This window comes from Tursiops truncatus, chromosome 13 (genome assembly GCF_011762595.2).
Source record: "Tursiops truncatus isolate mTurTru1 chromosome 13, mTurTru1.mat.Y, whole genome shotgun sequence".
Lineage (NCBI taxonomy): Eukaryota > Metazoa > Chordata > Mammalia > Artiodactyla > Delphinidae > Tursiops > Tursiops truncatus.
In genome coordinates, this window is record NC_047046.1 from 68,880,134 (window position 1) to 68,908,131 (window position 27,998).

Below are 27,998 nucleotides of genomic sequence, written 5' to 3' on the forward strand. Positions count from 1 at the left end.
GGCACTTAATTCAAAAGTACTTTATCTAGACTTAGCAAATAGCAATCGCAAAGAAAGCAGGATAGCTTTAAATTGGTGTCTTAGATCCCATACTGGAGAGTTTGAAGGAACTGGTCCAGATGTCTAAGAGTAAAATACCCAAAGAGGAAGACCTGGTCTCCAAACCACCGAGCCCCAGCTCTGCCTGTTATTCCTTCTTTATGGATGCATCAGCATGTCCTTTAATGGGTTTCTCAAAGTTTTCACAAGCTATTTATGAAAGAATCCTGTAAAAAAAATCAAAATAATTGTGTGAATATATATATATATATATTCATTCACACGCACAGAAATTTCCAAATTTTCTGTTGGAAGAAACACACACAGGCACAAAAGGCATCTTAACAGAAAGCAAAGAGAATGAACATTTTTTGAGCACCTTCTAACCTTCCATGTCCCAAGTGTTTTATATTCATTGGAATATTAAAGCGTATGTTAGTTTTCATTCGTTCATTTAATCCCAATACACTCAAGACCTTTTTGTTTTTTTTTTTTTTTAAACAGTGGAGAAACAGGTTCAGAGCAGTTATTTAACCTGCCCAAAGTCACAGTTAGCAAGTTGGAGGGTCTGGATTGAGAATTTTACCAGACTCCAAAGCTCATGTATCAACATCCTATTCAGTTTAAATGATTAAAAATTCAGGGGTCCAATCTGTCACAGTATCTTTGAATCAAACACCAAACAAACAAAATGCAAACTTTAACATACTTGCTAATCATATTAGTTTACATGGTCGCCTTGCTGTCACCATAATTTCCATCCTTTCCCCCAACTCCATCAGCATAAATCATTCAGCGTCTAAGGGTTAGCAATTCTGCTAACAGTTATCAGGAGAACAGGCTGGCTTCTAAGTAAAGATAAACAGTTAAAATTTGTGGTGTGGGACTCACTCCGAAGACCTTAAGAAAAAAATGAGCTGTTTGGTAAGGCAATCTCTCATTCACTGCTGGGCGGGAGGGAACCCCCGCACGCTGGTCTGGAGGGTTCCCAGCCGGCGAGTCCTTCGGAGCAGCCCGCGGGTCGGCGCAGACCGCGCAGGCGCCAGCCCGGAGCGGCTTCCCTGGAGACCGGGCGGAAGCGGTCGGAAGCTGCCCTGCGGTTGGCCGCTGGGGCGGGACGCAGAAGCAGGGGGTGGAGCCTGAGGAAGAAGGCGACCGCGACGAGGAAGAGGACGCGGCTCTGGGCATGGAGCGGGCCGAGACGTGGGCAGCAGGCAGCTCGCCGGGTGCGCTGGGGCCTGAGGAGCCCGGCGGCCTCCCTTGGTGTAAATGAGCAGCGCGGGGCGGGAGGACTCCCGGGGCAGTGGCGGCGGCCGTTGGGGTGCGACCGTCCCGCCCGGCTCGGGTCCTTTCGTCTTCCGGGCTCCGCTGAGAGAGCTGCCCTTCGCTGCCCGGTGTTTTGAGGCCAAGATCCCGAGAGGGATTTTTTGACCAGTAGTAGGGTGGGCGCGTCAGTTGGTTAATCGAGGTTGCATTTGTAATCCCTGAAACAGCCCAGTGAAAGCGGAAGAGTCCCCGGCCGCCTAAAGGTTGCAGTAGCGGGGGAACTTGTCGCCCATTTGGCAAAGGTTGGGGCCCCGGCTCAGCCCAGACGGGAAGGGACGGCGCAGCTCGGAACCGGGGACTAGGCACGTCTGCAGTGGCCGCCTCTCCGGTGACCCACTTCCAGCCTCTGGACCCTACTTTGCAGCGCACCAATCCCCGGGCCTGGGGCCAAGGCTCTCCTTCCCTGCCTCCTAGACCCCCGCCCCCTTTTTAAAAAACTTAAATTTTATAATAATTTTAGATTTACAGAGAGATGCACAGATAGCTTTTCCTAACTTTAATATCTTACATCACCGTGATACATTTGTCAAAACTAAGAAAGTAAAGTTGGCATACTATTAATGAAAGGACGAGCTTTATTCAGATTTTACCAGTTTTTTTCCACTTAATTTTTTTCTGTTCCGGGCTCCAAACCAGAAAACCACATTGCATTTAGCCTGCCTTGTTTTTAACTGGTGTTAAGAGCTGTAATCTCCTCTGTCTTATCCCTCTGCCCCTTCCCTCAAGACATGAACCACTTTTAAAATCCAGGAAATATTTACTCTGTCTTGCAATTTAGCAAGTATTCATTGGTAGTCTATTATATGCCAGTCTCTGTTTTAGGTATTGGGTATTCAGCATTGAACCAGCTAATCTTGATATCATATGGGAGCTAGATGTAGTCCATCGCGACCCATAGGTTCTGTCTTGTGCTGTTTTGTATTTCAGATTATTTTTTTAATTTAAGGACATGCCACTTAGAATACTTTTTAAGTTGGTTGAAAGATCAGTGTTTAAACTTTTCTGCCCCTTGCAACTTTCTCTAAATTTTCCCATAAACTTCCAAGTCCTAGGATTACCTCTTGCAATCTTCCATTATTGATAATTTTTTTTCCTTAAATTTATTACTATCCTGAGAAAAATATAGTATACAAAGAAATAGTAAGTAAACAGGACTGAAGACTATACTGTGGGTGGAGTTTCTCTCATGTCTTTGTAATTTTTAGATGCTTTGACACGTGATAAATCCAGGAAAAAAACTTCAAAAATCGCTCTGCATTCTTCTTTCTCAGTTGCCATGTTTTAAGGGGCTGGCAGTTGCTCAGAGGCGATAAGCTGCCTGAATGTATTTTTATGTTTCTTTGCATATTGTGCCACAGTCCATGATCAAGTGGTGCCAGCAGGAAGCTCTTCATCTAGAGTCATAGTACACGTGGATCTGGATTGCTTTTACGCACAAGTAGAAATGATCTCACATCCAGAACTAAAGGGCAAACCTTTAGGTAATTCTGGAGTTTGATACTATTTTCTTTGTATAATAGGATTCATTATTTATTATGATTTATTAACCATATTAATAAATGTTGGAAGCAGTTCTGTGACGCTTTATAGACAGTAGTCTTTGCTTCACTACAGGTGTAAACTTTATAATCGTTTAATAAATGGTGAATGTGACACAAGTAGTATAGTTCACCAAACGGATGAACAGAGAGACCATGATAAACTTTTAGTCTTTTTCTCAATGTTTGAAATTTTACAACCGTCTTATCTCAAGAACAATCTCTTTTATTAATTTTAATGGAAGTTGTCATCTATTCTCTCACTTTTGAAATTAACTCTTGAATTGTGTAACATTCGACAAAATAGTTGGACTTTGAACAGAACCCAAAATGTTAAGGCATACAGTACAAATTTTCCATAAAATCATAAGTATCTTTAAAAGGCAAAGAGAAATTTTACATTGGGGATCTACTTACTATTATGTTGGCTTTTTAAAAAAACTTTCTTTTTTTTATTATATCTTAAATTGGGAAAGTAATTTAAATTTCTAAAAATTTATTTTATGCATGTAGTAAGGATTTATCTTTTAGTAAAAGCATAAAGAGCAATTTTGGTTCACCTGCCGCTTCCCTCTGTTGTCTATTTTGGTTTTGATAAGTCCCCAATTCAACTCAGCCTAGTTGATTTACTAAGGAACAGAGGGATGACTGATGACTAGTTTTTGGTATGCCAAGGTCAGTCTAGGATCTTTAAAATTAAGGCTGTCAAGGAGTTAGGATTAGGGGACCTCAATTTTCTTCTGAAGGCATTTCTAACTAGTAGCATGGTAACAAGATGTTCTGTAAGTAATGATTAGTAAAAAGGTATTGTGTAATTAAGATGCAGGAATGAATGATTACCAGGAAGTGAGGGATATAATGCTGAAAGTTTCTAGGAGAAAGCAGCATAGTCTTCCATTTGTACTAAGCAAATATATGACTACTTAACTTGGGCTGGTGACATAATGGTGAGTCCATTAATCCTGCATTAAAAGACTACTTTTTTAGTTAAGGAAGTTACTAATCTGATTTTTTACATAGTTCACTGGTGAATCATAAATTATTACTTTTGACCCAGTGCTTCTATTTTTGGGCATAATCTGGTATATCAAAAATATACGAAATAATGTTTCTTTGCCTTGTTTATAGTATCAACACTTTAGAAACAAAATGTCTTACATTAGGGGAATGGACATAACCTTTTTTTCCCCATCTACATATTTGTGTTTTACATATTTTAGATGAACGTTACTTTAATAGTGGTAAACAAGTAGTCAACTTGTGTAAAGAGAAAAGCAAATAATTTTAGCAATTTTAAGCTACCGGAAAACTAGAATTTTTAAACAGTCTGTAGATGATCATAACTTAATCATTTTGATAAGGAGGGGGCTCATAATGCCACCTCACTCTCTATAATCTTTTCTGAAGATTACTATGAAGAACAGTTCAATAATTAGAACACTGATTGGGGGAGATCCCTAGTAATTGCTGTAGGTTGGCACTTGTAACAGAACATTGCTTTATATTCATTGGAAAGTTACTCGGAAGACAAGTTAGGTTTTCTAGCAGTAACCGGTAGTTAATTGTACTCAGTTATTTTCATCTGCTTTATTTTTTGGTAAAACATGGCCTAGAGTTATATATAAAGTTATATAGAGTTAATTCTTTGGTTTTGTATTGTTTGAAAAAAATCCTCGAAGGATTTTATTTGTATCTTTTTGCAGAATTCATAGAATTGCTCGTTTGTGCTAATTTTTGTTAAATTGTACTTCATAGAGCTTTGATGAATGGAGGCTGTATTTTTTAACTGAGAGCTTTTTATTCTTATCAAAACATGGTATTACAACTATAATATGGAATAAGTAAATTATATTTTAAATTTTATTTTTAATCCTCATAAAATATTTTTCTCATAAAATATCTGTTTCTTATAGGGGTTCAGCAGAAATTTTTGGTGGTTACCTGCAACTATGAAGCTAGGGAACTTGGAGTTAAGAAACTTATGAATGTCAGAGATGCAAAAGAAAAGTGTCCACAGCTAGTATTAGTTAATGGAGAAGATTTGACTCGTTACAGAGAGGTGTCATATAAGGTTACAGGTACGTTACAGGTACAGATTATGGGCAATATAATTTCAGCATTAATTTTTATATAGGATGCCTGTTAACTACATGAATCTTTTAATAAATGTAAAATGCATAAGTCAGTTTCCTTTTATTTTGGGGCTTTCCCATGTAAAAAAAATTTATATGAGAATGACTTAATATATTATGAGTAACGGTGACAAAAATGTATAGTTGGAAGGAATTTGAACTCTGTCACGCTGATGTTTACATAAATATGAGAAAATGTAAAAAAATTTTTAAGTGAGAAAATGGGAGAAGATAAACCAAAAAGAACCAGGTATTTTTAATTATAAGTTTAAATGCCAAGTTTAAATAAACTATGAAGAAATATGCTGTACTCTAATGCACTAATGGGAGTTGAGAGAGGCTTCTGTAATGTTTGATTAACATAATTAAAAACCAATTTGTTAGGAACTATTAGCAAAGATAAGGAGTATATTTTTTTCTTAGATTTTATGTATATATTAAATATTTCAGTGTAGATAAACTCCCCCTTACTAAGGTTTGGGTTTGAATCTTAGTGTTTTAGTAAATTACAGGAAAAATGAAACCATGTGTTGTACTGGCATATGGCAAATATATACAGTTTTAAAATGTATAAAGATCAGCTTTTTATTTATCTTGTTTGCTATTGTTTTAGTAAATTCTTTTTTTTTTTTTTTTTTTGCTGTCCGTGGGCCTCTCACTGTTGTGGCCTCTCCCGTTGCGGAGCACAGCCTCCGGACGCGCAGGCTCAGTGGCCATGGCTCACGGGCCCAGCCGCTCTGCGGCATGTGGGATCTTCCCGGACCGGGGCACGAACCCGTGTCCCCTGCATTGGCAGGCGGACTCTCAAGCACTGCGCCACCACGGAAGCCCTGCTATTGTTTTTGTTTACTTGTTCTTTGGTTATTTGTAGCAGTTTTCAGATGAAAGCATTAAATATAATATCCAAGAGCTCTTAGGAATTAACAAGAAAAAGAAACTTAAGAAAAATGGACAAAGGATATGAATAGGCAATTAACAAAAAGAGCAAATTCAACAATGTGGAAAAAGAATGCTCAAATTCATTAGTACTAAAAATAAGAATGTGAGAAAAAATAGAAACAAAGTATTACAGCCTTTTCAAGAAAGCAATCTAGAAACATGTTTTGAGATTAAAGATACCTATCATGTTCTTTAACCCAATAATACCACTGCTGGGGATTTATCTAATAGAACTAAAATAATGTGTATGTACAAAAATGTTTCTTGTAGCATGGTTCATAATTGCTAAAAATATGGAATGAAAACAATTGCTCACCAGGGTGAGAATGGCTAAATAAACTAAGACTTCTCTATGATAGAATATTATATGGCTATTAAAAAGAATGAATTGGTGCTGTACTGTTTGACTCATAGAGATATGCCTTGTTGAGTGAGTAGAAGGCAAGATGCAAAAACCAGTATCAGGTTTTTCCATATGTGTAAAACAATGACCCAAACCCCTTCTGCCACATATGTGTATATGTCTGTGTGTGAATAGACAATGTGCACAATTATGTGTGTGTATCTGAATACTCAGAAGTTAATTTTTACTGTACATAGAAGAGGTGATATAATACAGACAGTGTGCATCTTGCCTTTGTTCTTGGTGATCTTTCATCTCATTCATATAGCTCTTCCTCATTCTTTTTAGTGCCTGCACAGTATTCTGTTGTATTTTGTCCCAAACATTTAACCATTCCTTTACTGATATGAAGACAGTATGTCCCACTTTATGCCCATTGTCCCTATGTAATTATTAATAGCACCTCCTTTTGTTCAAAAGATATCTTGTAAATTATGTGGCTTCCCTGATAGTGAGGGATTATTTCTGTTACCAACTTTTTGCTTTTACAAATATATGCTTCAATAGACATTTTCTTACAGAAATTTTCACATACTTTCATGAAGATATCCTTAAAGTAAGTTCCTAAAGTTTAATTGCTAGATCAAAGATAATTTGCATTAGAAATACTGCTATATGTTGCACTTGAGGTTGTCCCAACATATTGCTAGTATGTATGACAGTATTAGATATTCATAAAGATTTTGCCTATAGGCAGAAAAAATAGTAAATCATTGTTTTGATTTGCATTTCTCTATAAGTAAGTGTGAGCATTTTTTCATGTATTTTTGGTCATTTATATATGTTTTCTGTGAATGGCCTTTCCACTTGGGCCCGTTTTTATTTAGATTGCTCCTCTGTTTTCTGATTGGTTTGTGTCATTGTTTGGGGAAGTTAAGGAAATTAGCCCTTTGATGGTCATGTGTTATAAATGTATTTCCAATTTGTGTTTCATGTTTTTTACTTTTCCAGTTTGTGTATTGTCTGACATTATGTTGTCAGATTTATCAGTCTTTCTCTTATGATTTCTGTGCCACTGCAACTCTTCACAGTGAAAATATCTACTGGAAATTCAATGAGTAAATCTTAGTTTTTATGCTGATTCTTAACTTATAAAGTAGTATCTTGAAAGAATTAAAAATGCACTAATATAATAACAATAAATATTCTAAGTATGATTTATGCATCAATAAAATGTTATTTTGTTAATTTTTTTCATGGTATTATCTGAGTTGAAATAGGAACATAGCCTAATAGTCCTATACTGAATTTATTTCAGACCTATTTATGATGTATAACCTTATTGTTTATTTCATATTTTTATTCTACAGTATTACATTTTTGTCTAGATAGTTTTTTCTCTAATTATAACTCCTCTCTTTGGCCTTGTGTAATCATATGTTTAATAAATGCCTCTTGTTTATGGAGTTGACAAGTTGACAGCAAAAAAGAGGTTAACTTCAGGAATGGATAAGTGATTTATTCCTATGACCTAGTAATAGAACCAATATAATCAATCAATATTCAGTGATCCACCAGCTTTGTGCATGATTCGGTACTTAATTTGCTTTTCTCCTTAGCACTTAACTTGTTCTTTGTTTTTTATATAGTATTGTTTTGATAAACTTTTATTTTCTATCTGTTACTGCTGGACATCAGGTATATACTTTTGGGGAGGAAAAGCAGAAATTGATGAGGGAAATTCAAAAGAATCCTTTTATATGGTCAGACACATTGTCAGTTTTTCCTCAGAGTAGATATATGGTTTTCTCTAGGTAGGTTGAAAGTGATTTTTGGTGGTTACCAGATCACACTGTTGTCTTTATTAATTGTTTTTTCCTGCTGTTATCAGTGTTGGCATCAATAAAACAGAGCTTTCATATTATAGGACTTTAAGAACCTATGCATTTTTATATAATAAGAGGCTAATAGATTGTTTTCTGCCATCCAGCTGGTATCATAGGTGATTCAGAGAGAAGTGAAAATTCTTCTTAATGATTTCAAATTATTAGTTTTAATCCTAAAAATGAGAATTGATAAGTCTTTTTGAACTTATTTCAAATCCTGGTTCAGCTCAATTTAGTAAACGTTTGAGTTATGGACTAGGCATTCTGTTAGAGGCTGGGCATTCAAATACATGTAAGTCATGGGCCATCTCTGCCCTTAAGGAATGTGCTGGAGGGTGACTAATCAAAAAGTATTGCATTGTAGTATATTTTGAAAATTAAGTAACTTTTCTCTTTGGATTAGTATTAACCGGACATTTTAAATTTTATTTTGTTTTGCCGTTTTAAAATTCTTATGAAAAACATAGCTAGAATATATTATTACTTGTTTTTACTTTTCTAAGCAGACTATAATTTATTCTTTGACCTACTGCTTCAAGATCATAATTAACTATAAGCATTGATGTTTAATGTACTACAGATAGAGAAATTATAGGTATAGGAGATTGAGAAATTTATTGCTATGAGCATCTGCCCAGGAAATGTTATTTTTGGACTTATTTTGTTGGAAAATATTGCCTTTACTCAGAATGTGGTACAGAAAAAAAAAATCCCAGTTAACTGAGGACTTTATTAAAGATATTATGGGACTGTGAATATATGTAAAACCTTTAACAACATATTTTGTTATTTTTTTAAGCATAAAAGAGTTAAATCTATTCTAGTTACAACTTCAGTTACATCTGTGCTCCAATGTTATTTTAATTTAGAGTTGTTGGAAGAATTTAGTCCAGTTGTTGAGAGACTCGGATTTGATGAAAATTTTGTGGATCTAACAGAAATGGTTGAGAAGAGACTAGAGCAGCTTCAAAGGGATGAACCCTCAGCACTGACTGTGTCGGGTCATGTATACGGTAATCAGCGTAAGTGGGTTCTTATTCATTCAATTTAGTGACTAAAAGTATCTACATTTCTTAATGTTCAGTCAGTTCAGAGAGTCGATTATGTCTTTCTGAAAGTATTCTGGCTTTTGTTGGATATATTAGCCATATTTCAGCAGTCTAAGATGATTAAAATCAGGTATTGATATTCCATATTAAATAGGCAGAAAATCGTATTTTGATGACATGTAGCTCAGTGCTTTGTGCACTTTTCATTTCTCTGACACAGTCCTGTATTACGGTTTTTATTTTATTTTTTAATTTTTTTGGCTGCATTGCATCTTCGTTGCTGTGCGCAGGCTTTCTCTAGTTGTGAGTGGGGCTACTCTTTGTTGTGGTGCGCAGGCTTCTCATTGCGGTAGCTTCTCGTTGCGGAGCACGGGCTCTAGGTGCCTAGGCTTCGGTAGTTGTGGCACGCGGGCTCGGTAGTTGTGGCACGCGGGCTCAGTAGTTGTGGCTTGCGGGCTCTAGAGTGCATGCTTAGTAGTTGTGGTACACGGGCTTAGTTGCTCTGTGGTCTGTGGGATCTTCCTGGAGTGGGGATCGAACCCGTGTTCCCTGCATTGGCAGGCAGATTCTTAACCACTGTGCCACTAGGGAAATCCCTGTGTTATCGTTTTTAAAGAGGATGACTCTTTAGGTCATCCTTAAGTTACAGGAGTTGGCTTTTTAGAGTAGTTTTTGATTTTCTTAAAACCATTTTTAAGCAAAATTTTAGGTAGACTAAATTTGCCTTTGCTGCCTCTTTGCTTGTTCACTTCTATTCTCCCAAGGCATCAAGACCCTCCCAAGTTAGCCCTTGTGGAAGCTTGTCCAGGGCTACCTGCCATATTTTGCAAGCTCATATTTAATCAGTTCAAATAATCTTTGCCAACTCTTAGCAAGAAAACAGAATGGTTCCTCTCCTTCGCGTATTAAAGTATGAATGACTGATGGTATTTCCAGGGTTATTTGCATTTGAAAATAAGCTGCAATCAACTCTACTGAATATCTAATTAGGCTTTCAAACATCTTGTGACTGCTGGTGACTTCCAAATCATACCACGTAGAAGGCAAGCTACTCTGCTTTTCTCTAAGACTTGTCCTGACATACTTGCTCATAGGTTTCAGGCAGCATGTGCTTTCTCTTATTCCCCCTTTTTGAGTGCTGGTGGATCAATCTCCAGTCATTATCCACCTCCCTGATATTAAAGAAGAAAAGAAGTAGAGCTACCATTCTGCCTTAGAAGAAGATATGAAGCTTTCATGTGTCTTTTGTACCTGTGCTCTTTTGTCACTTACGAGGTCTGGGTAGCAAGAAGGTTCCAAATGTGTTTCTGTATAATTTTTAAAGCAAACTTAGATTCTATTTGTTAGAACATATTGCAGAGAGCTAGGTCTTATATCTAAAATATCTAATTCTTCATGAATTCTTCTTTCTCCTCCACGTAAGATTGTGTTAATTTTTTTTTTTAAACCTACAGAAAAGTTGACAGAATGGTATAATGAGAACAGTCATTATGCCCTTCCTTGTAGATACTCCCATTGTTATCATTTTGCCACATTTGCTTTATCTTGCTGTTTATTGATTGGTTGATAGATTGTTGAGCCACTATTACAGACATCATAACACTTGAAATGTAAATACTCCTGAGGATAAGGACTGTCTCATATAACTCTAATGTCATTTTCACACCTAAGAAAATTTGTTTCTATATAATTTCCTTATACTTTTAATAAAAGATCTCTTAAACTGTATACAAATCCAAAATTGTTTTTAATAGCACATACCACTGGTGTGTAAAGTTTAGATTCAGATCTTTAAAGCTGTAATGTTAGCTTTATCATTAATGTAACACTTACTTTTATGCTTACTTCCAGATAAACATGAGTAAAAGTTCTACTAATGTCTGTCGGAATTTTTTATGTGATCAATTTTTGTAATCTGTTAATCATTCAGCACTCCCAGTATGCATTTGCTATCACAGGCCTTGGAATTTACTTGTGGTAGTTACTTTACAGAATTCCTGTGAAGGACAAGAGAGATTAGTTAAGTGTGTAGCAGTATGGTGGTAGGGAAGGGGGGTTGGATATAGATTAAGCCCTTTATCTTTTTAAAACTCATTTGTTAAAAAGAAAATTAAAATTTGTGGTGGTGACTTTTAACAACATTGGCTGTTTTTATAGCTATAAACCTGCATGACATCTTGCACATCAGACTACTTATTGGATCTCAGATTGCAGCTGAGATGCGGGAAGCCATGTATAATCAGTTGGGTCTCACAGGCTGTGCTGGAGTGGCTTCTAATAAATTATTGGCAAAATTAGTGTCTGGCATCTTTAAACCAAATCAGCAAACACTCTTACTACCTGAAAGTTCTCAAGATCTCATTCATAGTTTGAACCACATAAAGAAAATGCCAGGTAAGACAAATATATTTGAAAAATATATATTGGTTTTATTGTATTTCTTTAAGTTTAAAAATTACAGCTACGTGTAATTAATTTTTAGAGCCTGTGTACTCGGCTCTTGGTGAAAACCAAAAAACCTGACGTTTTCTGGAGGGAATCTATATTAGGAATCTATATATATGAAAGTATTTTCCTAGTTTTACCTACTTTTGTATAGTTTGAATATGATTATGAAAGTTATAACCTGGAAACGTATGGTCCTTTATCACAGCATTAAATTTTTTCCTGTGGTAAAGTATGACTGAGTTTTAGTGCAAGAACTTTGTCATAGGAGTTTCGCTAATGAGAAGATTCGTTTGTTTGCTTTCTGGCTCGAAGTTGTATTTGGGATGGTTCCTACCTCCAGATATAAATGTGTGGTATTGTGTATAGAAATCAGTCAAGTTAGCTAATAATTAGCAAATGGTAATGCATTTTAATTGCTCTAGTGACAGTCTTTCTTTACATGGATAATAACTATGATTCTTCAATACTTCCACATTGTTATGTAACAGGTGGTAAAAATTTCATTTTATCAATATCAAGACAGCATTTATTGGTTGTCTCCTTATTCATTATATTATACTATGGTTGTTAGGTTTTCAAGGTGGTTCATAACTCAGAGGTCTTGAGCAGAACAACAACCTAATTTTTAATAAAGTTTGATCTTAGCAAAATACAAATTATGGTATCAAAAGACGTGGCTGATATCTTTATAATATTTTAATTAGCTAATTTTAAAGAGAAAAACTATTGTAACACCGTATGCATCTCTTTTTGCTTAGGTATTGGCTATAAAACTACCAAACGTCTGGAAGCACTGGGTATCAGTAGTGTGCGTGATCTTCAAACCTTTTCATCCAAAATATTAGAAAGGGAATTAGGAATTTCAGTTGCTCAGCGTATCCAGAAGCTCAGTTTTGGAGAGGATAACTCTCCTGTGACCCCCTCAGGACCTCCTCAGGTACGTGGCGATGATGTTCATTTTAACTGAATACTGGTTGTCACATTATTTGAGGTAAAGATTTCTAGTTTTACTACTGTGTTCTTACTATTCTAATTTGCTTTTTAGGTTAGTACATGATCCCTTTCCTATGAGAAGGCTATTTATTATAGTAGATTAATAAATAGTCTTAAATTGAATCTAAGAATTAGTATTTAAGTCTCAAGTTAGCCACTGTGATTGAATACTACTTAATTTTAATAGCCTATATTGTATACAGTAGGCAAAATATTTTAATTTTTAAAAATCTTGTTTTCAGAGTAGTCTAATGGTTTAGGAAATGGAGAAAGGTATAATCACCCAGATAACATTGATGAATTTTTTTCCTGAGGGATAATAATATATACATTATCCTAGTTAATCTTCACAGTGAGTCTTCCAGGTAGTTAGTACTATTGTTTATACCTTTTCCCCCTCCCTTACTCCCTCTTCCTCCCATTATTTTTTTAAGATGAAGATACTGTACTTTAGAAAGGTTAAATAACTTGCCCAAGGTTAAACTCAGATTCAAGTCCTAGGAGATTAAGAGCCTCACTGTAATTGTACAATAAAGCGTGGCATTGGTACTAGAGCTTTGTAATTTTCTTGACTTCCAGTGCACTTTCTAGTGGAGTACAATAACTTGCAGATAAAAAGATTTAATATAAAAGTGAACTAAATGGCTCAAACTAAGTACATGAGGTAAGTTAGTAAAGAATGTGTTGAATATTTATTTAACATACACACTGATAATTGGAGATGTTTATTTGGGTTTTTATTAATCCTTATTTGTGCTTCTTTGGTAGTCCTTTAGTGAGGAAGATTCATTTAAAAAATGTTCATCAGAAGTTGAAGCTAAAAATAAGATTGAAGAGCTACTTGCTAGTCTTTTGAACAGGTGATTTTTCCATTTTGCCGTATCATCTTATAGATTCTGTGTATAGTACATGGAAAGAATACTTGATGTTCTATCTTGGAACTTACCGATTAACTGGAGACTAAACATGCAAAGATAGATCATTATAAAGTAACAGATCTTTTTAACTAAATTTAATTCATCTACTTCCATTGGTCTTAATTTTAGTAACATTGTGGTTTACTGTGGATCTTAAGCTGCTGGTCATTAACCTAAGGGAGTTTTATGGGTATCTCTAGAATCACGGCACCTATAAACTTTGTGATGATTGAGGATAGGAAATTGATGGAGAAAGCAGAAGAACCCTTTTATCTCCTGTGCCTCGGACCATGTGCAAGAAAATGGAGTCAGATGAAGGAATAGCTTAATGGGATTATGTGTGAGCAGTGAGAGTGATTGTGGGTATGTGCAGGGTTACTGGCCTATAAATACATGAGGAGTGTCAATTGGGATTATGAGTATACAAATAGCATTGCATAAACTGAACAAGACATTTAGTTTTCTGATGCTCCTTTGCCATCATATATCTATTTCTCAGTATTCCATTTCTTTTCCTCCCATTTCTTTGATTTCTCAAAGTGAGGTGTCAGGGATCTAACAGTTTTGGGTAGGTGTGCTTCTGTAATGATGCTAGGATGGCTAATGTGACTAGAGAAAATGGTTTTTGGATGACTGTAACTCTCAGAAAACTGATAAAGTGATATTTCCTTCAACTCCGCAGTCATGCAACATGCATTGCAATCCCATGTCTTGAGCAGGGCCGCGCAGCTCATCATTTGCTGCATGCAACTGGCTGGCTATATGACCCAGCTTCAGTGATATGACTCAGGCTGAGCCTGTGACTATGCTAGTGAAACTGGGTTATCTGCTTTGTTTCAGCTAAATATAAGACTACTGTGAAATGCCTGGTCACTGGAAAAAGTTGTGTACGTAGAGAAACCACAAGAAGTATACATTTTATAGGTTCTCTTATTTGAAGCATCAACCCAGAAATGAGTCTAGATGCTCTAAACCTGTGAAATAACTATTAACCATTTCTCCTTATCTCTGCTTGGCATTCCCTTTTCTACATAGTGGCCCCTTGTATCAGTGACTGAGTTGTATAATGCCATCTAAGTAAATGGCAAAAAAAATAATTGTGCGTGTGTGTGAATGTTCTCAAGCATATGATAATTAATACTATAGATATGTAAGAGGTATAAAATCATACATCTAGGCACTGGTCCATTAATCCATTCCCTAGGCACTGGTCTTAAGATTGCTTAGAGTATAACCTTTTTCTAGTATGTCTTAATTAGTTATAGGAACCAAATTGCACTCTTTGAGTTGCATATTAACTTAATAGAACTGGAAGATGTTTAAACTAGTAACATGTTTACAGGAACCATTTAAGATATTATCTTAATAAAGCAGCAGTCAAGAAGTTTTGTGATAAAGCAATAAGAAAAAAATTGTTTACTACAAAAATCCAAATTTTCTAATTCAAAATCAATTTGAGTATGTTTAATAATACTTGTATTTTATGTTTGTGACACATATAGAAAGGAAAATGTTATTCTTTGATGACATTTATTTTCTCTAGTAATTAGATTTTCTACTTTATAAGCGGATTTTCCATGTCATTAAAAGTTTTGTTTTCAACACTAAAACCAAGATTATTTGGATGGAACACTTTTTAAGATGCATGGACAAGTACTTACCTTCCTAAACATAGTATATAATTAGCCTTTCACATTATTTCTCTAAAGCCATATAATGGTGATATTACTGACTCCCTTGCATCTATTTGAGGAGTGCTTTTTGACAGAAATAATCTCATTAAAAATTTTTTTTTTGTAATCTTATTTTTTTTACATGTGTAAAAAATTGTCATTTTTTTATATATTTGCTTCTGTCAGTAAATGATTCTCTCTTTCTTAAATTTCCTGCTGATTTTAATATGTTGCTTTTAGTTATGTTTTGGATTTGGATTGTAAAATGGCTTGTTATTATTATATCTTATCTCTTTTCTTTTTCTGATAGCACTCAATTCTGCATGAGGCCTGAGAGCCTTATTTAAGTTTCAGAGCTTTATTATGTAGACTTTGTGAAGTTTGCTTGGACTATTCAGGGACCTTTATTGCCTACTGCCTAATTATCAACTGTATTTATAATTGTTACAGTTACTAAATCTGGCACCTTTAGGTAAATGAGGTATATTGGACCATTAAAAAAACTTTAGATAATACTTTTTCTAATTCCTTGTTTCCTCTTTCTCTTTATTTTTAGAGTCTGCCAAGATGGAAGGAAGCCACATACAGTAAGATTAATAATCCGTCGGTATTCATCTGAGAAGCACTATAGCCGTGAGAGTCGTCAGTGCCCAATTCCATCCCACATAATTCAGAAGTTAGGGATAGGTAATGGACTAATTTTCTGATAATTTAATTGGCAGGTCGAACTCTTAAAAAAACAAATTTTGAGTTAGAAATATGATCCAAAGATGGGTAGTCTTCACAGGGAGTTAGTGAACTATTAAATACTTTTATTCTATATGAAATTTTCACTAGAAAACTTTGTTGTTTTTTAATAGATATTAAAAGTAAAGACTCGGTTAGGAATGCTTCCCAACTCCAGAGAAAACAAAACTATGGTAATTAATTATATAGCACAAGATAACTTCTTTATGGGCATTTAGATTGTTTCCAGTTTTTGACTGTTGGAAAAATTTGTTACGAAAAATGGTGCTGTGAACATTTGTGTGCAAGTCATTGGGCAAGTATATGCTTTTGTTCATCTTGGGTAGATTACAAGGAGTGGAATTCCTGGGTTGTATGGTAAAGTTGAACTCTAAACTGACACTTTTTTTTTCAAAGTGAATATAACAATGTAGATTCTCACCAACAAAGTATAGAGGGTTCCAGTGTTTTCATATTCTCACTGACATTTAGTACTGTCATTTTATTTTATTATACTCATTCTCATGACTGTGTAATGGTATTTCATTGTTTTGTTTTTTCTTCTTATATGGATAGTACTTTTGATATCATCTAAAAATTCTTGGCCTAACTCAGAGGTCATAGATATTTCCTCTTATGTTTTCTTTCAGAAATTTTATAGTTTTAAGATTTCTACTTAGATCCACTTTGAATTAATTTTTATGTGTTGTGTAAAGTAAGAGTCTTAGTTCCTTCTTTTCCATGTGGGTATCCAGTTGTTCCACAGAATTTGTTGAAAAGAATGTTCTTTCCTCTTTGAATTGCCATAGCACCATTGTCAAAAACTAATTGACCATAAGTGTAAGGGTTTATTTTTGACCTTCTTATTCCATTGATCTATATGTTTATCGTTATACCAGTTCCACCCTGCCTTGATACTTTGTTGTAAGTTTTGAAATTAGGTAGTGTAAGTTCTCTAGCTTTGTTCTTTTATGAATAAGAATTTGATTTCTTTATTTGTTACAAGTTTATTCTGATTTTCTATTCATTTTGAGTCAGTTTTGGTCATTTGTATCTTCTAGGAATGTATGCATTTCATCCCAGCTGTCTAATTTGTTGTCATGAAGTTGTTAATATTCCCTTATGATCCTAATTTTTGTAGGGTCTGTAGTGATGTCCTCTCTTTCGTTCTTGATTTTGGTAATTTGTGTATTCTTTTTTTTTTTTTTTCCCTTGGTCATTCTAGCAAAGGTTTATCAGTTTTGTTAATCTTTTCCAAGATTCAACTTTTGGTGTCATTGATTTCTCAGTTGTCTTTCTACTTTCTATTTCATTTATTTCTGCTCTGATCTTTGTTATTTCCTTCTTTCTGCTTGCTTTAGGTTTAATTTGCCTTTCCACTCCTGGTTTCTTAAGATGGAAGCTTACATTATTTATTTTATACTTACCTTCTTTTCTAATAATTCAAGTTTAAAGTTATACATTTCTTTCTGAGCAGTGCTTTAGCTGCATTCCATAAATTTTGTTGTGTTTCTTTTTCATTAACGCTAAAGTAGTTTCTAATATCCATTGTGATTTCCTCCTTGACCCTTAAACTTATTTAGAAATTTGCTGTTTAATTTCCAAATATTTGATTAATCAAATCAAATCAAATATTTGATTTTCAAATTTCTTTTTGTTGGTTTCCATTTTGATTTTAGTTGATCAGAGAACATACTTAAAGTAACTTCGATCCTTTTACGTATATTGTGCCTTATTTTGTTGCCTAGCATATGGTCTACCCTGGAGAATGTTCCGTTTGCATTTGAAAAGAAGAGTTGAGCAACACTATCAAACCATTCTACTTAACTAAAATTTATGGACTACTTCTCCAAAATAGCATTTTTGAATGACAGTTTGTCTGGATATATAATCCTTTACTGGTTTCTTTCTATACTTTGAATATAGTATTCCATTGCTTTCTGGTTTTCATTATTTTTGATGAGGAGGCAGCTGTTAATAGCTTAATCAGGAGAGATTCCTGTTACTAGTTCCAATCAAGAGAGAATAACCACACAGAAATTTGAACAGGGAAAGTTTCAAAGAATTACTAAATTATGATAGGGGAGTAACTATAAAGATATAAAGATACTCTAAGAGGTACCCGAGCGCTAAGAAAAAGTATCCAAGGAAGGGCAAACTTGGAAAAGAGAGTCCTCTTACCCCTCAAGGAGAAGGTGTGTTTGCAGAACACTGAATGGTAGAGAAATCCTTTGAGTTACCTGGCCCAGAGCTGGTCCATAGTTATTGGGCAAAGAGAATACCATGCTCTGATCTACAGATGAGCTGAGGCTGATTGGTGGATGCACAGGAGGTGTTGGGATATTGGGAGTTTGCTCACTGGCAGGGCAGCGCATGAGCTGGGGTATGCAGGTGTCCATGTTGAGAGGGCTTCTGTTAACAATCCTCCAGGATGTGGGCAAGCTGAGACTGGTAGGTGTTTATGCTGAAGGAATCTTCATTCTTCTGCTAGTGCAAAGGTGGAGGGTATGGTGCCTGCACAGGAAGAGCTGGAGGAAACAACCTTCTGTGGCATGTGCAAGTCAAGCCTATTAGGTGGGTATGCAGGAAGGGTCAGGGTGCTGTTTATGGCACAGGCCTGGTATGTGCAGTGTTTGAGTTGCTAGTGCCATGGTAACATGGTCACTAGGCTTAGACTGGGGCTGGAGGTTGCTGAGGGACTGAGCATTCCACACACACGTGGTATGGCACAGCACTATTGGATATTTCCACACATATGTACTGCACACAGACCATGTTACGGGAGCAAGAAAAGGTAAATGACAGTACATCGGAACCAGGAAGAGAAACACCCTTTCTCCTTTAATGGTCCTCCAGTTCTCTCTACTGACAAAACTTAACAGTTGAGTTCAATGTAAAAAAAATTTTAGAGTCCAACGCATTATCACACAGCAGTTACTGAAGGCTGATTTGTAGCTGAGAGGCAATAAATTGTTACCAGGCACAGTTGTATTGTTGTTCTCCTTTATGTGATGAGTTATTTACCTCTCTGTCTTTTTCAGCAGTTTGACCATGGTATATCTAAGTGGTTTTGTGTGTGTGTGTGTGTGTGTGTGTGTGTGTGTGTGTGTGTGTGTGTGTGTGTGTTTATCCTACTTGGGATTTATTGAGATTCTTAATTCTGTAGACTAAATTTTTAGATGAAATATGGGGAGTTTGGGGCTCTTATTTCTTCAAATATTCTCTCTTCTTTTTCTTTCCTTCTGGGACTCTCATTGCACATATGATGGTGTGCTTGATAATAATGTCCTATAGGTGTGTGCAATTCTATTCATTTTTCTTCAGACTTTTTTTCTTCTTTATCAGATTAGATAATTTCTTTTGAGCTGTATTCAAGTTCTCTGATTCATCTGTCACCTCAAAACTTTGTTACACATCTAGTGATTTTGTTGTTTTGGTTACTATACTTTATAACTCTAGAATTTCCATTTGTTTTGTTTTGTTTGTATGTTTGATTCTGTTTCTTTATTGAGACTCCCTCTTTTTTGGTAGTGGTTATTATATCTTACTTTAATTCCTTAAAATGATCTTCTTTAATTCTTTGAAAATATCTATAATCGCAACTTTGAAGTCTTTGCTAAATTGAACTTAAAGTCAGTTTCTATTGACTGCTTTTTCTGCCTGAGTAAGAATCACATTCCTGGTTTTTTTTTTTTTGTATGTATTGTAATGTTTTGTTGAAAATTGGACTAGATAATGTATTCTAGAAACTCTGGATTTGGATTTTTTTTCCCTGTGGGCTTTTTTCTCCTTTTCTTTCTTTGTAACCTGTCTGGACTTAAGCTGCAGAATCTACCTGCCCTGTGATGTGTTGCCCCTGATCTCTCTGCTTAACTTTTTTTCTTTTTTTTAATTTAAATTTAAATTTTTAATTTTGTCTTCTTAGGAGATTACCCTGTGTCTGCATAGTTTGGTGGTTAGACAATAATTGGTCAAAGGTTTGCTCAAATACAACAGCCTGGAAGGCTTTCATTTTCTGTCAGCAGACAAGTGCTTGGGTTGGAGAGCACTTTCAAAATTTAGGCCTTTTTCAAATCTGCCTTGGCCTTTATTTTCGGCTCGTCCCTCTTGCACCTCCCCTGGTATACTTGCTGCCATTCTGGTGAGAGACATATGGAAAGCTTGGCTCCTCTCTGTGTGTGCAGCTCTCAGTCAGTTGGGGTTGTGAGGAGAGCTTATCTAGTCCCTCTGTGGTTCTCTCATTTCCAGATCTCCTGGTTAAATTTATGGCTGGTCCATTGATCTTTCACTCATCCCAACCACAGTTGCCACCCCAGGCTCAAGAGCTATGTGATTTCCTTTGTTTCCTACCAAGTTTGTTCATTTTTCTGGCAACACTGCTGGGTGTGGGCTTTTGCCCTCTACCTCAAATCAGGTCAGTCCTTTCTGGCAGCAAAGCTTCCGGCTTTCACAGCCAGCCTCATCCTGGTAAAACTACTATACAAACCGCACTGTGTAAATGGGGATACAAGCAACTCCAACCAATAAGGCTGCTGTCCCCACTTCATTACCTAAGTTCCAGCAGCTTTTCATAAATCAATGCTTCTCACTTTATTTGCCTTTGGTTCATTCCAGAATCTCAGAATGATTATTTTTGACCATTTTGTTCAGTTTTATTTTAATTTTATGGGGAGATTTTCTGACCTCATCATTCTCCCGTAACTAAAAGTTCCATATTTCAAATCTTCTGAAAACTTTAACTCATTTGGCAGTTGGTGTTAGTGTTGAGCTGTCCCAGTTCAGTAAATAATGTCAAGATGTCCCAATGATATCTATAGGATTTTAACTTCTTAATCTAAGCAATATAAATTAGATTAAGCTCTTAATATCAATTATGATATAATGTGTTTAGATATTGTCTTCTTAAACGTTTTATTTAGGAAATTATGATGTGATGACCCCAATGGTTGATGTACTTATGAAACTTTTTCGAAATATGGTGAATGTGAAGATGCCATTTCATCTTACCCTTTTAAGTGTGTGCTTCTGCAACCTTAAAGCCCTAAATACTGCTAAGAAAGGGACTATTGATTATTATTTAACACCATCATTATCAACAACTTCACGCTCTGGCAAGCACAGTTTTGTAAGTACACTGTTACTGGATTTGTATGGTTAAATTTAGAGATATAAATTTGTGTTTAACTGATATAAGTTAGAGATTCTTTTGGGTGATATGATTTGAATGACTTACTTGTAATAGTGCCTTTCATATTATGGTTTCTAGCCTTAAGTATACTGTACTGTGACCTAAGAATAAAACATAAACATCGCTGGATAAAAGAGAAAACCTTGATAGAGGTTCTCTGTTTTGGAACTGTTAAAACATTTTATAACAGTATATAGGAATATGATGATTAGCTCACATGAAAATATTTTCAAATACTGGAAATCTAATCTTGTTGTCAATTTATACATAAGCTACCAGTGACGCCCCCCCGCCAAATGTCTTTGTTCAAATATTTAAATTTTCTTGGTTTTGAAATTACATAAAATTCTGGTAGCAATATTGATAGAATATGACTCCTCATTTTACAACTGTAGAAATTAAGAGTGTGGCAATAGAGAGGCAGAGGCTAGTCATATTTTCACATGACTAAAAGAAAATGCAAACTTTTGTTTACCAAATGCTTTAAAAAATAATCATCTTTTACTAAATTGTTTATGCCTACAATTAACTCTTAATTTTATTTTATTTATTTATCTATAAATTTTATTTATTATTTATTTTTGGCTGCATTGGGTCTTCGTTGCTCCGCACGGGCTTTCTGTAGTTGTAGCGAGTGGGGGCTGCTCTTCGTTGCGGTGCGTGGGCTTCTCATTGCAGTGGCTCCTCTTGTTGCAGAGCACGGGCTCTAGGTGCGTGGGCTTCAGTAGTTGTGGCACATGGGCTCAGTAGTTGTGGCTCACGGGCTCTAGAGTGCAGGCTCAGTAGTTGTGGCACACGGGCTTAGTTGCTCCGCTGCAGTGGGATCTTCCCGGACCAGGGCTCGAACCCGTGTCCCCTGCATTGGCAGGCAGATTCTTAACCACTGCGCCACCAGGGAAGTCCAACTCTTAATTTTAAATGTTTTTATTATTTTCTTTATTATTATTGTTTAATCAGTCATTATAATTTTAGTAATATTTTCATTTACATTTAAGCTTATAATGAGAACAGAATAGTGTTATGGAAATACTGAATTAGTGCCCTCTTCTAATTACTTTTTTTTCGGTGACCCTTTTTATTCTGTATATTAACTGACATTTAAAAAGATGTTTACTTTTTAATTAGTCTGTAGAATGAGAATTAAAGGTCTCTCATCCACAGTAGTATTAGAGAGTAAACATAAGTGAAAGTACCTTGTACATGTCTGGCACACAGTTCATGCTCAATAAAAACAGTGACCCAAATCTCTTCTCCTTTTACTTTTTGGAAGTTACTAATGTGTTGATGTTTCCTGAATTATATATGACTATCTGTACATTTTTATGGTGCTTGAAACTAGAGGGAAAATTAGGCAAATTAAAATGGAAGGTGTTTTAAAATTTTTATTTCATGTAAATATAGAATAGTGTTACATCTTAATAATGATACTGGGTTTTTACCATAGAAGTATTTTTTTTCTTTCTGTTAAATGTTACACTTCAAAAATAGGGAATTTTAGAAAACCAGCCCTTGGTGCTATCTGTGCATATACATATGTTTTAGATACCCTTGGTGAATCATTTTATTTTTATAGGCCACCAGTCTTTTTATTCACAGAATTGAAAGTTTGAATACATGATTAAGGTCCTTTCCAGGTTTCCAGTACATACCTACCTTCTGGCTCAGTGCTTTCTAGGAAGGAAGCCGTCTTCCTGGAATCGTGAGTAAAGATCCACACAGTTGTGTGACTAATTGTGGTGGATTGATCATTTCTAGTTGTTTGGAACTGGCCAAAAGGATTGAAGTTATAGAGTAGGATAGAAACATGTTGGTTGGATAATAGCTACAATCACACTTCAGCAGCATGAATGTTTAAAAGATATCAGTTATCTAAATTTTTCTGTTACCCTTGTATTCTAGAAAATGAAAGACACTCATATGGAGGATTTTTCTAAAGACAAGGAAACAAATTGGGATTTTCTACCAACTGGAAAAATTGAAAGTACAAGAACTGGGGAGTCTCCACCAGATACTACAAGTTTTTCTAAAGAAAAAGACAGTAATGAACTTCCACTCTCCTCACTTCCTGTGGGTATTGACCAAGAGGTCTTTAAGCAGCTTCCAGTAGATATTCAAGAAGAAATCCTTTCTGGAAAATCTAGAGAAAAAGTTCAAGGGAAAGGAAGTTTGAGTTGTCCATTACGTGCTTCTAGAGGAGTATTATCTTTCTTTTCTACAAAACAAATGCAAGATGGTTCCTTAAATCCTAGGGATCATTTATCCAATACCAAACAGATATCCTCTGTATCTCCCTGTGAACCAGGAACATCAGGTTTAAATAGCAGTAGTTCCTCTTATGTGTCTAGCCAAAAGGATTATTCACATTATATAGACAGTAACTTAAAAGATGAACTAATGAGTCAAGGACCTAAAGAGTCTCAAGGATTCCACTTTTCAAAAACAGACCCTGCTGTATCTGTTTTCCATTCATTTCCAAATGTGCAGAGTGAGCAACTTTTCTCCAAAAACTGCACTACAGACAGCCATAAACAACCAATGGCAACAGTCTTTATTCATGAAGGACTTACAGAAAATAGAGAGCAAGATTCTACCAAAGAGAAAATTACTTTTCCTTCTGACATTGATCCTGAAGTTTTCTATGAACTACCAGAAGAGGTACAAAAAGAACTGTTGGCTGATTGGAAGAGAACAGGATCAGATTTCCACACTGTACATAAATAAGCATGCTCAGAAAAAAGGGAAAGACGTTCTCAGATTAACAGTTTATTAAGCTCTTCTAAATTAAACACTAATACTTTCAATAATGTAGAAACACAATATAAAATGTTCCAGATAAAGCAAACATAGTTATGGGAAGTAAATTCTGGCACAAAGCATAAAAATATTCGTAACAGAAATAATGTAAAATGTTACCTTCCTCTTATTTCTAAAGCTATTTTATATTGCTTTTCAATAAAAAGAATATCATGGTCAGCATTAGTACATTTTCCATTCATTGTGGAAACATTGGGAGGAAGATATATATGACTATATAAAAAATAGAGTGGCCAAATCATTGGTATGCTGTACCAAAGAGCAGGTTTTTTCTATGAACTATGGAGTTGCTCAAGAAATTCACCTCATTAGGAAATAGCTATAAGAAATTCTATTGCCTGCTAAAAATGTATGTCTTTGACTGAAGTACTATGTACCATTCGATAAGTGGATTTAAAAAAAATACCAAAGCAATGTATATTCAATTAATGATTCTTAGTATACCTAGAACCTACCACAATGCCTGGCACACAGAGGGTGCTCAGTAAGTACTGAACGAATGAGTTGTGTGGCAGAGGCCCAGCAGGGAATTGGTCTGGGGAGTGTATTTGTTGTAAAGAACTAGAAGGAACTCTCCATACAAGTTGATTAAGGGAAGGATGACACTAGAAATTCAAAGTGATAGGTCTTTAAGAATGTCAGATAATGGAAGAAGTCCATTTCCTCTGGCCAGTCTGTAGGGTCTAAAAACAATGGATTAGGTGTGTTTTAATCTCTACAATTTTGTAGATGAAGATTTGGAGATGAGATTAAGGATATCATACACAGTGACTAAATTGATGGGTATCCTATTTCTCCCATTGTTGTTGCGTTCCCCTTTTGCCTTCAAGATTAAGAATCAGATATAAGCTTGTGGACATTTTATAATTTGCAGGACATAGAGAATGTTTCTAGAAGGCACCAAAGTGTGGGTCAGCATTGGATTGGAGTAGGTCTGTTCTCAAGTTTATATCCTTTCCAGATATAAGAAAGAAAGGATGATAAAAATAAAGTGTACAAACGTGAATAAAAGTTGTTTAAAAATATTTTCTTCCTGGTGAGGACCTTTAATTAGTTTTAGATTTCTTGACATCTGAAAATTCCCTAACAAGGATTTTTAACAGGGAGTTGGGGTTATCAAAAACAATAACTTGGAGCAAGAATGTCAGAAATTATTTACCATGCAAATATTTAGTGCTTAGGATCAAAGGCTATAGAATTTTCTACATGCAGTATTCTGGTAAGGTAGTTAAAATTCATATGAAGGGATATATTACTTTTTTGGATAATACATTTTTACAAAGTTTCTAATAATCCTTGTGATTGTTTCAGCCAGAAATCACTGGACAACTGAAAAGTTAGGAAAAAAAAGGTTAAGAAAAGTAAAGTAAACAGTTTGGGACAGTTTAAAAAGAGAAAATGAAGTAGTAAAAAGTACACTTTCTTAAATGAGAATGCAAGGGGTATATCACCGCTCTGCTATTTATTTATTCTGTGGCCTTAAGTTGGTCTTTCAACATCTTTGTGCCTCAGCGTCTGACTTTTTAGATTATCTTTTTATCTCTATCTACTTTTAATAAAATAATCTCTTTTTTCTTTGGTGTTCTACAGGTTTACTATAATGTTTGGAGATGTGAATTTCTTTTTATTTATTCTTGGTGTATGCTGGCTTTCTGTATCTTTCAATTCATTTTAGTTCTATTAAATTTTTAGCCACTCTTCAAATTCTGCTGCTCTATTCTTCTAGGACTCTGATTGCACAAATGATGGACTTTCTTACTCTATCATGTCCTTTAATCTTTCATATTTTTCATCATCTTGTTTGTGCTGCATTTTGGTTAATTTCATCAGCTCTGTGTCTTATTTAGTAATTCATTTTTCAGCAATGTCTGATCGATTTAAAAACACTAATAATGGTTTTAATGTCAGTAGTTATATTCTTCATTTTATTCTTTTTCTAATCTTCCTGTTTATTCATTATAGTCTCTTGTAAGTCCATTTCTAATTTTAAAATTTTCATAAATATTTCATATTCTATTTCTGATCATTTCAGTATTTTAAGTCTTATAAGTCTAAATTTTTGTGTGTACCATTGTGTACTAAATACTGTTGTGTACTATTTTGGCTTGTTTTCTTTAGTGTGTGGCTAAGCTAAATCTGTGGGAAAACAAAGGACCTAAATTGTGTATACTTTCCTTCAGATGTGATTTTGCATTTGCTTCCAGTGAGGCAGTACCAAACCCATTGGCACCACTGTAGCCCCGGCAAGGTTCCTGACTGAATGCAGTTTGTCTTTGTCTTATTTTCAGCACTCAGACAAGTTTGCTTCTTGCCTGATGCTTCCTGCTCCTTTCCTGCTTTTGTTTCAGCTCAATTTCTTTTTCCCCTGTGTGAGTGTAGAGGGATGGGACCTGGAAATTTCTCTTATATAGCACAACCCAGCAATGAATTAAATCGTTTGTTTTCTTCAGAATCTAGTGTTTTGTATTGGGAGAACACTTAAGAGTATCTATCCCACCATAGTGCAGAAGTGCAAGTCTGTTTGGATTTACTTTTTCCATCTTATTTTGTGCTTTCTATTTTTTTCTTTTTCTATGCTATGCTTCTTTCCCATCCTTATCCCTTTCCTGTCTTCCTTTTGGCTTGGTTGAATTTTCTATTTTCCTTCTACTGATTTGAAATTTAAACATTCTAAGTTTTTGATTATCCTTAAAAATTTAACATACTTAACATCTAAAAATTGTATATATCTGTACCCTCTTTCCAAACAACAACACAAAGATGTTAAAATATATTAATTTTAATCAAATTCCTCTAGTTCTTTATATAACCTCCAAATTGGATATTGTTAGTATTTTATATAGTTAATGTTTGGGTTTGCTCACATGTTTATCTTTGTTGGTGGGGGGGAGGCTCACCTTTTTTTCTTGTATTGCAGATGTTTCTTCAAAATAGGATTATTTTTACTTTCTAAAATTCTGTCTTCAGAACTGTGGATTTAGAATTGACTTCTCGGGTTTTAAAATATATTTACTTTTATCTTTGGAGGTCTGCAGTTTTTACTATATGTCAAAATATATATTTATTTTTATCATGTTTGGGATTTGGGTGCTTTCTGAATCTGCAGATTTATGTCTTTCATTGAATCTGGATTAATATCAATATTTTAAAATTTCTATTGTCAAATATGTGTATAGGAAAGTACATAAATGAATGGACATGTTAATGGGTAATCATAAGCGAAAACTATGTAACATCCAGGTCAAGAAATAAAATATATCAAGGGATCAGGAAGTTTGGAGTTTTTTTTTTAATTGAGATATAATTGATATATAACATGTTTCATGTGTAAAACATATTGATTCAGTATTTGTATATATTGCAAAATGACCACCATAATAAGTCTAGTTAACATCTGTAACCACACATGGTTAATTTTTTTTTTCCTTGTGATGAGAACTTTTAAGATCTAAGGAAGTCAAGAGTTATTCTTGGAGTTTCATTACATAGGGAGGATTTAGTAAATTATTGGCCATGTGATTGAACTCCATCTCCAGCTTCCCTGTCCTACCCTCCCTGGATGTCAGACTGGCTCAAAGCCTCAACATTCTAATCAAGTGGTTGGTCTTTCTGATGTGGGCTATCTCCATCCTAAGTCATCTTGTTGATATAAGCTATCTAGGGACCCACAACGAATCACCTCATTAGCATACATTGTCAGTGTCCATGATGAATAACAAAGACACTCCCATTTGGGAAATTCTAAATGTTTTAGGAGCTCCATGCCAGGGACTCTGGACGAAGAGCAGAAAAATTCTTCATTCTACTGCAGAACATTTTGAAATAAGTTTTGAGATGTTTTATGGCCCCAAATGTGCTGTAACTAAGTAAATATTCTGTGTGTGCTTGAATATGTATTTTGCTGTTGGTGGAGTGTTGTATAAATGCCAATTAATTTAGTGTTCAAGTTTTTTTTTTTTACATTTTTAAAATTCATTCATTCATTTA

The 27,998-nt window shown here is 35.1% G+C and overlaps 1 protein-coding gene and 1 long non-coding RNA gene across 13 annotated transcripts; one reads left to right on the top strand and one right to left on the bottom strand.

Annotated features, from left to right (window-relative positions):
- Positions 1–9: 9 nt before the first annotated feature.
- Positions 10–1,370, bottom strand: LOC141276207 (uncharacterized). The gene is made up of 2 exons (XR_012325419.1): positions 749–1,370; positions 10–266 (listed from the first exon to the last, which is right to left on the bottom strand). It is a non-coding gene; the product is annotated as an uncharacterized lncRNA (long non-coding RNA).
- POLI (DNA polymerase iota) lies at positions 1,149–27,952 on the top strand. Of its 12 annotated transcripts, none has more exons than XM_019937077.3 (11): positions 1,157–1,304; positions 2,724–2,846; positions 4,817–4,981; positions 9,073–9,225; positions 11,410–11,646; positions 12,459–12,637; positions 13,462–13,553; positions 15,840–15,970; positions 16,144–16,203; positions 20,929–21,134; positions 23,097–27,952. In XM_019937077.3, the coding sequence occupies exons 1-11, from the start codon at positions 1,226–1,228 to the stop codon at positions 23,916–23,918; spliced, it is 2,247 nt and encodes a 748-aa protein (XP_019792636.1). In that variant the 5' UTR covers positions 1,157–1,225; the 3' UTR covers positions 23,919–27,952. The 12 variants fall into 12 exon arrangements, with proteins under 12 accessions (XP_033693665.1, XP_033693666.1, XP_033693659.1 ...); XM_033837772.2 differs by having other exon boundaries at positions 1,167–1,265; XM_073790738.1 differs by lacking the exon at positions 1,157–1,304 and adding an exon at positions 1,342–1,360.
- Positions 27,953–27,998: the final 46 nt, after the last annotated feature.